The sequence below is a fragment of the Anabrus simplex genome, chromosome 4 (assembly GCF_040414725.1).
Source record: "Anabrus simplex isolate iqAnaSimp1 chromosome 4, ASM4041472v1, whole genome shotgun sequence".
Classification (NCBI taxonomy): domain Eukaryota; kingdom Metazoa; phylum Arthropoda; class Insecta; order Orthoptera; family Tettigoniidae; genus Anabrus; species Anabrus simplex.
In genome coordinates, this window is record NC_090268.1 from 19,583,736 (window position 1) to 19,595,772 (window position 12,037).

At 36.7% G+C, this 12,037-nt stretch overlaps 1 protein-coding gene across 3 annotated transcripts in view; it reads right to left on the minus strand.

Moving 5' to 3' along the window:
- The window catches only part of Ca-Ma2d (Ca[2+] channel Muscle-specific alpha2/delta subunit), a 318,622-nt gene that overhangs the window by 168,629 nt on the left and 137,956 nt on the right, over nucleotides 1-12,037 (minus strand). For all 3 annotated transcript variants that reach the window (XM_067145019.2, XM_067145020.2, XM_067145018.2), the window contains 3 exons: nucleotides 9,072-9,152; nucleotides 8,696-8,770; nucleotides 8,482-8,586 (listed from right to left, as the gene is read on the minus strand). In XM_067145019.2, the coding sequence (XP_067001120.2) occupies nucleotides 8,482-8,586; nucleotides 8,696-8,770; nucleotides 9,072-9,152 (261 nt within the window). The remainder of the gene's footprint in view (nucleotides 1-8,481; nucleotides 8,587-8,695; nucleotides 8,771-9,071; nucleotides 9,153-12,037) is intronic.

Here is a 12,037-nt window from a genome sequence, read left to right on the forward strand (position 1 = left end):
AGGTTTAGAAATTTAGATTTGGTGTAAAATGGTGAGAATGACCTGGCTTGAGAGAAAAATAAAGTATTTAGAGAAATAAAGGAGTAGAAAAGGTTAAGAACTAGAAAGTGGGAAAATTAAACAAGGAAAAAAATCAATCAGTTCAAGGTACCGTAATGAGTGATGACCTCAATGGCATTTGCAGTGGGGAAGACAGTCTTTGTTACCTCTCCTATTTATCACCATAACAAAGGCAATAAAAAGGAAGGAGCAGCAGGACTTGCAAGCTTTCATCTTTGTTGATGACGTGGTGATCTGAGGTGAAATCAAAAATGATGTGGAGCAGGAGCTGCAGAAATGGAGTCAAGAGTTTAAGAGGTATGATTTAAATATCAACAAGGATAAGACTGTCATGATGAAGTTACAGTGGGGAGATGACAAAACCACAAATCAGAATAAATGACACCAAACTGGACACTGTTCCAACATTTAAGTACCGTAGAAGTACTTTGAAAAATGGTGTAACATTGAACACTTTTCCTGGAAATTATATTTACTGTTTAAAATGCTATTGAAGAAATATATTAAGGTAAATTTCTGTTGGGGATATTAAGGATACATTTTTTGAGCACATTTGTACCACTGGCTGTTGTTGTTGGCAATTGTATGTTCTTTAGTTGGTGTTTAAAATGATGGCTAAATTTGTTTAATTTTTTCAAATGTGACTACTTTTATACGCTTGAAAATATGTATTGACTTTGATCTTCAGAAAACATTTGTATCACAGTTTTCAATATGTTTTAAATATAATATATATGATTTTTGCACCAGATTTACATATCTCATGGTTATATAAGAAAATATTCATTCGGAAATTTTCTAACCTAAAATGGGGTAACATTGAACACTGTTCAAAGTTACCCCAAACACATAAATTATTTTCTACTGATAATGCCTCTCTTTTTATCTGAAGCTTATTTTTGATATCTACTAAAAGGTGTGATTGTAGGTGTTACAAGGTAGATTCGTTATATATTTCAGTTCTAAAATGACAAGGAGACATGTCTGTAAAGCTGATTCCCATCCATACAAGAGTTGCTCTTTGCAGAACTTTGAGGAAGCTGTGAATGCTGTCACGAATGGCAGAAATACACTCACCCACACGTACTGTCACAGATAGTGCTTGACATGCTGAATAAATTGAGAAATGCTGACGAAGCAATGAAAATACAGAGGAAGAGAAGAATTAATGTCGTGACTGGGAGGAGTATTGGTACTGAAGATATATTACTAGGCAAAACCACCCAAGAAAAACAAGGCTCTGTGCAAGAAGACGACTCTTCTAGTACGAGTGCTGATGAGGAAGAAGAGAGACAGCTCCTGGGACCCAGTGATGAGGAGTATGGACGACAGGAAATCTGTGATGATCCAGATATACATTCTGAAAAAGGCTCTTCAGATGCTACCAATGATCCAGAAAGAGGAGATTTCTGTTTGGTCCGTTTCCATGCAAGTGTCACCGGTCGGTGGGACGAAGAATTGGAACTACAGTGTGTTTAGAAATGTAAATTTTAAAGTTTTTGTGTGGCTTATCTGAAGGATTTTATTTTTGTTTGTAATATTTTGAGGAATGAAGGAATAAGAACTCTGGACTCTGCTGGAATATTTTTTTTATGTAACTGAAATATGTTTGTAAATTTTTTTTAAATATGGAAACATCACGATAATATGGAACTGTAAATGAACATTGCAAGATACGAGAATTGTTTTCGAAGTGATTTTTTTTTGTATGTAAATTTTATGTAATTTATAATTTAAATTAATATCAGCAAGGGTGTAACTTGTCCGAGGGTTGATTTGATGTTTGTAATGTGATTAAAAAATGTAAAAGGTTATTTAAATTGAGTCACCCTGTACCACACGTGTGGTTTCCAATGATGAAATTTTGGTGTTGTAATCGTAATGTTCCAGAACTTGTGCAATTGCTAACGATGTTAAAATGACCATATATGGTCATGAGATTTCCTATTGGCAAAAAGGTCCAGGAATCTAGGGTAAGTTTGATCTTATTGGTTAATTGTTATCGGGCCATTTCCGGCCTTGTGGCCGGCTTTGAAAAATGATGCGTGAGCTCGGCGTCAATTTCCATCCGACCGCCCAAGCGAGCGTTCGCGCTCGAGGGCTACTACCCTCGGGAGCTCCATCTTTCCGCGGTAAGTGTTATTTCAGTGTTTTTGCAATGTTATTCTCAATGTTTTCTGGTTTCATTTCACTTAGTTTTATTCCTTTTGTGTTTCATTATTTCTTTGCTTAATGTCATTTTAAAAGTTTAATTTAATGTGTCCGAGTTTATCGTAGGTTCCAATTGCCGTAGTTTCAATCTTTTCTCCCCCACAACGTCATACGTTTCCATGGACCTCATAGATAGGGCTTCCCAGCACATTCCACTATCCTGTCTTAGTTGTCATTTTTAGGCCTGTAAGTGTTCCATGTATTTGGTTTATATGAATTCTCCGCCACTGCGTCATTTTCCTATCTCATTATTATTTCTATATTATTATTATTATTTATGTGTAACTGTAGTTGTTCCCAACTAGCGGTTACACAAGAAAAACTGTGAAGCACTATGTTGACAAATTCTAAAAATCAGTAATGATAACAGTGGAGTAATTTATGATTTAGCTTTTCTTTATCATAGTCATAAAGTTGGTTTCAAATTTTATTGGTACCGGGCGAGTTGGCCGTGCGCGTAGAGGCGCGCGGCTGTGAGCTTGCATCCGGGGGATAGTAGGTTCGAATCCCACTATCGGCAGCCCTGAAGATGGTTTTCCGTGGTTTCCCATTTTCGCACCAGGCAAATGCTGGGGCTGTACCTTAATTAAGGCCACGGCCACTTCCCTCCAACTCCTAGGCCTTTCCCATCCCATCATCGCCATAAGACCTATCTGTGTCGGTGCGACGTAAAGCCCCTAGCAAAAAAAAAAATGTTATTGGCCTAATGTACCAGATGAACGAATGGCCAGTAAGGAAGACATTGTAGAGATTCTGAGTGCTCCAGATATTGATAAGAGGGGTATTTTACTTTTCAGCAAGAAGGAACTGGCAGTGTACCAGAAAACACATCTATAGACAGTAGTGACCCCAAAGATTTCATTTGACTGTTGATTTATGAAAATGTTTGTAAAATATTTTACTACCTTTATTTTAAAATTTCAGCTTAATTTAGCCATATTTGCATGGTATTCCATCTTAATGCAGTATTATTCAATCACCAATTCCATTTAAAAACATTTTTGATGATCAAAGTTACCCTCACGGAGTTTAACTTTGAACTGCAATAAAAAAATAATGTTTGTTCAAAGTTACCCCAGTTGCAGGGTAACTTCGAACACTGCCTTTATTTTTATTATATGTAATAAATGCACATATGATCAATTTTGACATGCACAATCATTTGAGGTCCCTAGTCCCCCAACCTGGCTGCACTGATCTATTTAAAATAATTAAGAATATTTGAGGGGTAGCACAATAAAGTTTGGAAGTGTTCAAAGTAACCCCATTTTACGGCTTGCGTAGTATAGAATCAAAAGACAATATTACAAAATATGAGGTGGACAGTCGAATTAGCAATGCAACTCAATTTTACCACCAAGTAAGACAACTTCTGTGGGAAGCTAAGATGACATTATATAAATCATATTATACACCCATCCTCACGTATAGCTTAGAAACTACCATGTTAACGAGACAACTTAAAACTCCAAGATGCAGAAATGAAGTTCCTACACACCATGATACAGAAGACCGGGAAGGACAATTTCAAGAGAGGACGTGGGAATAGGAGGCTCCAAACTACAGAGGATCGAGAAAGCAAAACTGAAGTGGTTCGGCCATGTAAGAAGGATGAGTGCAAGCAGGACTGCAAGAAGAGAATATGAAAGAGAAGAAACATGATAAAGACCAGTGGGTAGACCTAGAGGAAAATGGACGGATCTGGTGAAGAAAGATGTTGAGGAGAGAGCACAAGAGAACAGTAGTTCATCATACACCACACTTGAGAACTGGAGATGGTCAACGATGATGATGTAATCAGGAGATAGTGGGTTCGAGCCCCACTGTCGGCAGCCCTGAAGATGGTTTCCTGTGGTTTCTCATTTTCACATCAGGCAAATGCCGGGGCTGTACCTTTATTAAGGCCATGGCTGCTTCCTTCCACTTCCTAGGCCTTTCCTATCCCATCGTCGCCATAAGACATATCTGAGTCGGTGCGACGTAAACCAAATGATGATGATAATGATGACGACTACTGATGTGCATTTAGAGCAGTCACCCATGTGCCACACTCCCTATCAGTTGTTTCCCTACTCTTCTCTTAAATGATTTCAAAGAATTTAGAAATTTATTGAACATCTCTCTTGTTAAATTATTCCACTCCCTAACTCCTCTTCTTGTAAATGAATATTTGCCCAACTTTGTCCTTTTGAATTCCAACTATAGTGATTTTTCCTACCTCAAACTTATTTGTCTACTAATGTCATTCCACAGTGAAAATCACCCAGAACAAATCAGCTGTTGGACATGATATCAGCTTTTGGGCTTATGCCGTGTCAAGAAAACAAGGTGAAACTCTTTACGTTTTGCTGAGATATTTGCTCTGCATCTTCAGAAGAAAATATCAACTGTTCATAAGGAAGACAGTCTTCTGAAGACGTGGAGCAAATTTCTCTATGAAATGTAAAGAGTTTCATCTTGTTTTCTTGACACAACATAAGCCCAAAAGCCTGTACCATGTCTACAAGTACGGGCCGTGAAAGCATCAATGTGAACAAATCAACTGCTTTTCTTTGTTCTTTTTTCCAGTTATCTAATTAAGTAATCCTGGCGAGGGTCCCATTGAATGGAACCATTGTGGTCTTGTGATGAGATCTCTAACCGTCATTTAGAATCCTATTTATGTCATTACACTAATTAAGATCTGTCCTTATATTAACACCTAGGTACTTACAGCGATCCCAATGAGGAACCTTCACCTCATCAATGTAGTAATTAATTAGACCCAACAGCTTCATTACCAATAGTTTTTAAGGCAAAGTGCTTGGGAAAATAGGAAGAGGTTGCCCTCTAGAAAAGAGTTTCTGAAAGACATCAAAAGCAGAATGGGATGTGAAAGTTACATGAAAATGAAATAAGCAGCAGAAGATAGAGAACATGGTAGTGCCAGTTTCTCTACAGAACAGAACAGAGGGAACAGGCTGTTCCCTTGTGTTGCTTCCAACTGATGTATTTCATTTTGCAGTATTTAAAAGTGAAATAAGCTATAGTTTGCAGACTCATTGACTGATGTCTTAGCCTTTGGGTTCCTTCTTTTCTTGGTAATGCTAGAGGTGGGTAGTGAGAGCCAGTCTGAATGGACACAGTGCACAGGAAGTGGTACAGGTTGCCTGTTCCATTGAAAGTGTAGTGTATGTTGATGAATATTGAATTTTCACGACCGCGTTGTAATTGAAACCGCCTTTCAACCTATTAGGTCGTGTTACGTACATCTAGTACGTGTTCAAGAGATGTTAAGTACAGAACAAAAATGGCCAACCAGACACCAGTGGGATCCGAACCCACAACCTCCCGATTTCGCGTTGGTTGCTCTACCAATTGAGCTATGGTGGCCTAGGCCATCTTTGTTCTGTTGGAAAGGATCTAAGCTACAGGTCTGGTACTACTACCATCACACCGTAGAGTGCGTTTAAGTTGCCCGTTGAGGGCCAAGTCAATGAATATTGACTTTTCACGACCGCGTTGTAATTGAAACTTAAACGCACTCTACAGTGTGATGGTAGTAGTACCAGACCTGTAGCTTAGATCCTTTCCAACAGAACAAAGATGGCCTAGGCCACCATAGCTCAATTGGTAGAGCAACCGACGCGAAATCGGGAGGTTGTGGGTTCGGATCCCACTGGTGTCTGGTTGGCCATTTTTGTTCTGTACTTAACATCTCTTCAACACGTACTAGATGTACGTAACACGACCTAATAGGTTGAAAGGCGGTTTCAATTACAACGCGGTCGTGAAAATTCAATATTCATTGACTTGGCCCTCAACGGGCAACTTAAACGCACTCTACAGTGTGATGGTAGTAGTACCAGACCTATAGCTTAGATCCTTTCCAACAGAACAAAGATGGCCTAGGCCACCATAGCTCAATTGGTAGAGCAACCGACGCGAAATCGGGAGGTTGTGGGTTCGGATCCCACTGGTGTCTGGTTGGCCATTTTTGTTCTGTACTTAACATCTCTTCAACACGTACTAGATGTACGGAACACGACCTAATAGGTTGAAAGGCGGTTTCAATTGTAGTGTACGTTGTTTCCTCACACTTACTTACAGTATTTACATTATGAACATTTGGACAGTAGTTGAACTCAGAAGTGTTTTCCTGTATGTGTGAAAGTATCAAACATTACCTTTGAAAATCCAAAGGATTTTCAGTTTTACAGGCTTAATTAGACATGCTAAAATACAGGCGATGGAACAGGTTGGTCTTGCCTGTTCCTTGTTCTATGATTTCCAGCACTCTGAGGTGAACCAGGGCAGTGAATGTTGCTCTGAAGAAGGAATGGTTAAAATGTACTGCAAATACACTCTTGCCGATTCATCAGAACTGCAACCCTCAGAAGCATGGAAGATTAAAATCTCGACATCCATCATGGCAACTAGGAAAAAGACTGGTTGAGTCACAGTACAACATGAATAATGCCTGGAGGGAGGAGTGGGCTGCTTCAAACCCTGAGCAGCTAGGGTTGATATCTGACCCTTGTGGGAAACTTGCTGGGTTCAACTTGCCATGAAGTGTCTGGGCTTCCTTGAACAGAGTGCGGACCGGTCTTGGAAGAAGCAATTTCTGGCTCTACAAGTGGGGGAAAATTTCCAGCCCTCATTGCGACTGCACTGACATGCTCAGACAGTCCACCATGTTGTAATGATGTGCCCACTTCGGAGCTTCCAGGGAGGATACCACGAACTTCATGTGGCAAGTGAAGAGGCAGTGAATTGGCAAAATTCTCTGGACATTAAATTATAAGTCATATTACCATCAATTGGTCCTTCATCCGATTGTTGTTCTATCTACTTTAAGTGTATATATATATATATATATATATATATATATAGTTTATCTGTACCCTCTTTACGCCATACGAAATAATAAGTGGACATCGTGAAAAACCCAAAAGTCATCTTCTATCACAGCTTTAAAGACATTTGATCTTTCAAGAATTGATACCCAGGTGGATGAATAATACCGCCATGATATCTGTTTGCATAACAACAATTTGAAAGAGAATATACAAATACTGGAGTGTCTGATTAATGCCACATTTTTCTTTTTTTTTAAAGCTGGAATTAGCATTCACAGGGTATGGTGAGAGCAGCAGTTCATTGAATAAAGGACATTACTTTGAGCTGCTCAATTTGACTTCTGAACATGATGTGAAACTTGCAAACCATTTGCAAGTTGCAACCACTTTCAGCAGAATGTCCAACAGAATTCAGAATCACCTAATGAATTATATTTCAGAAGTAATTAAAGCATGAAATTTCCAATGCATATTTTGTTGCTATACTATATGATGGAACAACAGACAATGCAAATAAATCACAGCTTTCAACAATAGTGAGATATGTGACAAAAATGATTCTTAGATTTTGCTAACGTCAGTTAAAATTGAATGGCTGCAGTATTGTCAAAGCAAGTTTTTAAATGTCTTGCTGAATATGACATTGGTCTGAACAAACCGGCAGTGCAGGCATGTGATGGTGCTTCTGTAATGTCGGGAGAAATAAGCAAATTGCAATGAGAAAAATACTCAGATGCTCTGTTTGTGCATTGTTGTGCATTCTTTCATAAGCAATGAACAAACTTAAACAATATACCTTAAGTCTTGAGCTGGAAGTGAAAATGGACAATATAAGCGGGCCACGTGACACTAAATTCAGATGGTTCAACTTCAATAATGCTTATGTATATCAGCCCAGGTCAAAACACAAAAAGTAAGCCAACAGTATACAGATACTGGTTGAACCACACCAAAGGACAACAAAGAGCATTGATACAGAAAGATTTTAAGCTCAAGACTGTTTTAACGATCAACATTTCACAGTTTTTTAACTTTCATCATGCATTTTAAAAACCTTTTAACTAACATTTCATTTTCTGTGTTTCCTATGTTTTTAATGCATCATACATGTTTTACTGAGGATGACCCAATGCCGGGTTGAAACATGTCTATTTATGTGTGAACTATCGTCTTAATTGGACGTAAAAATATATAGTATTGACTAGGAGGATTAAAATAATTTTTTTACAATTTTGTACACAGTACAAACAGTTTACTGACCTCAACATGCAGGCAAACAACCATATAATATGAAGGTTTTGGTACATAACATAGATCATGCACTAAAATTAAATATAGGACAATAGCTAAAGAGTAAATTTCACTTTCTTACCTCTAATATTTCTGGGCTGAGTTCTCTGGGGTATCTTGTGTCATCCAGCAGTTCTACTTCTGTCAAGTCAATACTATTGTAATTGTCTTTCAGTACTCCTCTTGACTGGTGAAAGGAGGAAAACAAAATTACAGTTTAAAGGTGAAAGTATTGATCATTCAATTCTCATAATTTTCTTTTTTTCTTTTCTTGTTAGACATTTAATAATACCTACCACAGGTCTCAAGTCAGGATGAAGTAATACGTAACCATTATTTGTAACAATAAATGCATATCCATTCACCCCAATCTGAAACAGATAATATCTACTCTCACTGCAGTCTCATATAAACTCAATCAATTATATTAAAAATCATTTATTATATACGATTATAAACAGTCAGTATACAACTGATTTTTCATATTTCTTAATAGGAACTTCTTTCATATTGAAGGTAATCTCATTCTGAGTTAGGAAAAAGGGTCATATGTTATCATGAAGGCCTTTATAAATGTACTAAGGAGATTCCCTTCATGATCTATCTGTATGGCTGTATAAATAAAATATGAACATATTATTCACTAGAAAAATTGATATGGCACCAACATACCCTGTAGGGGTAAGTTAACTTCTTGATGTCTTCAAGGGGGACATCTGTCCCAATTACACCCAGTAAGTCAGGAAAATGAGTCTGAAAGAAAATATAATCAGTTTTGGTTTTGTAATTTTATTATATTATGATAATAAAATGCATAGAAATAATAGAATAATAGAATAAATCATGTTTTACAGCAGAGCTGAAAAAATCTACTTCCTTTTCTTTTACATACGGTACCCATAAATTCGAGAGGTGGGGAAGAGTGTAATTCGTAAGGGCAATAATGATTCCATGTCACAAAAACGAATATCATGATAGCCATTATTCTAAAATGCAGGTAATAAAATGACTATTTCAGAAAAACAGTATCAATTAACCATTACTGATCTGCATTTAGGGCAGTTGCCCAGGTGGCAGATTCCCTTAAATGATTGCAAAAAAATTGGAAATATATTGAACATCTCTCTTGGTAAGTTATTCCAATCCCTAACTCCCCTTCCTACAAATGAATGTTTTCCCCAATTTGTCCTCTTGAATTCCAACTTTATCTTCATATTTTGATATTTCCTACTTTTAAAGACACCACTCAAATTCATCGTCTACTAATGTCATTCCACGACATCTCTCCACTGACAGCTCAGAACATACCACTTATTGCAATTAATCAATATCATTACAAGTCCATATTGAAATTCAATGTACTTCTTAAAATTACAAATTATTTATTATATCATCCACCTATTCAATACAACAAAATCCTTGTGATTAGGATTCAAACTTTGTTACATTTGTTTGTAATGGGACATATTTCGCCTGTATTTCAGCCATCATCAGCCAGCATATCACCTCTAAGTTAGATCAGAATCCTGATATTGTTCTTAATGTATGTGAGACCATCACATCATTTAAAATCTTTAAAACTACTTACAAAGTTATGTAATAGAATTACAAACAGTTGTGGTAAATTTAAAAATATAAACAATCAGTAGCTAGGCACTATGTTGACAACAACCATTGTCTGAAAGAGGTTAAGATGGAATGAGTTTCCCAAAAGGTTTAGACATAGTCATTTATTAGATTTTAACATTTCATAATACCTTACAATACATTAGAATTATTCAATGTGCTTTTCTTAGTCAGTCCACAATCACAGCCTAGCTACTGATTGTTTATATTTTTAAATTTACCACAACAGTTTGTAATTCTATTGTATAACTTTGTAAGTAGTTTTAAATTTTAAATGTTGTGATAGTTTCATATACAGTAAGAACAATATCAGGATCCTGATCTAATTTAGAGGTGATATGCTGGCTAATGATGCCTGAAATACAGGCAAAACATGTACAACTAGAAACAAATGTAACAAAGTTTGAATCCTAATCACAAGGATTTTATTGTATTGAATAGGTGGATGACATAATAAATAATTTGTAATTTTAACAAGCACATACCACTTAGTCAAGCAGCTTATCTCCTTTCTCCTGAGTCTTCCAAGCCAAAACTTGGCAACATTTTTGTAACGCTACTCTTTTGTCGCATACCCTAGATTCCAGCTTCTTGTTGGATGTTCATTTCAAATATTAATTGTTGTCTTTAACACTATCACTACCAAACCCATAGTTTTTTACAGGCTGTATTTTTCCTGAAAATTGCCAATCATTTCGGAAAGGGCTAGGAAAGCAACAGATAGGGAATCTGCCACCTGGGCGACTGCCCTAAATGCAGATCAGTATTGATTGATTGATTGACAAGCCCGTAGTTTTTACAAGGTTGTTCATTTAAACAAATATTATTTTGCTAAGTGGCATTTTAACGGTTCTGGTCATTGGTGATTTATACCTTGTAATATTAGTAACAACACTGAAGAAGAGATGGCATTCCAGCTGATATATTTTCAAGGCTACGTCTTTCTCAATGACAGTGCTACCACGATACTTTATTGCACACACATCAATGGAGGCCCGCTGAAGTTTATTGTGGCATGAGATGAGGACTGCTTAGCTAATATAGATGATAGAATGTAGATGATTTCAAAGATGAGGAATTAGATGCTGGTATATTTGAGCAAAAGCCATGTAAGAACAAAATGTGGAGGGGTATGCTTTCACAAAGAAGAAATTTGAACCTGCCCTGGGGAAAAACTGTACAAGAATGTCAATAATGTAATGTAATGTAATTTTTCAAATTGTTGATCTCGAAAGACACAATTGCAACCACTCGGAGGTGAGATTACACAAGTGTACAACATGCAGTAACACGTTCTCACGAAACAAACTAGGAAATAACCTGTATAATAATGCTCTTCAGGACCTGCTCACCTGATAAGTTAAACTGAGCACATTACAGGAGGCCATAGCCATTAGGAGGCTGCTGGAACTTTATTAAGGAGGGACCACTTAAAGCCGTATTCAATTTATAAGAAGTATACATAAGTAATTATCTTTTTCTAATTATGACCCAGTATTGGTCGCATAGTTCAATCTCTATGAATATGAAATAAGGAATTTTAACAGGCCATAGAATAAGTTGTTATTGAGAATACAGATCACTGAATGTTATCACTGTTATTAGAGAACATCATAAGAATGCCAGTCAAATTTAAATTATAAACTGGCCAATAAAAACATAAATACAGACATACGTATTGATATTCAAATAATAAAATAAATCATTATCAATAACTTATGTCCAAGCCAAGAATACAGTACTTCATAAATGATCAGAAAATTAAAAAATGTGTAAATTAACCACCAATAAAATGCTGCCATGGCCATAACAAATAATGTAAATATGGTAAATGATAGGTATCAGATAAACAGCCTCTTAGAAATACTCCCTGCATACAATAGATCAAAGAAAACGACATTAACCAGAAATATGCAGTAGTGAAATATTGTCTTTAAATAATTAAACAAAATTTGAGAAGAATGTTTTCAGCTTGCTGCCTGAGTCACTGCCTCTAGCTCAACTAATTCACA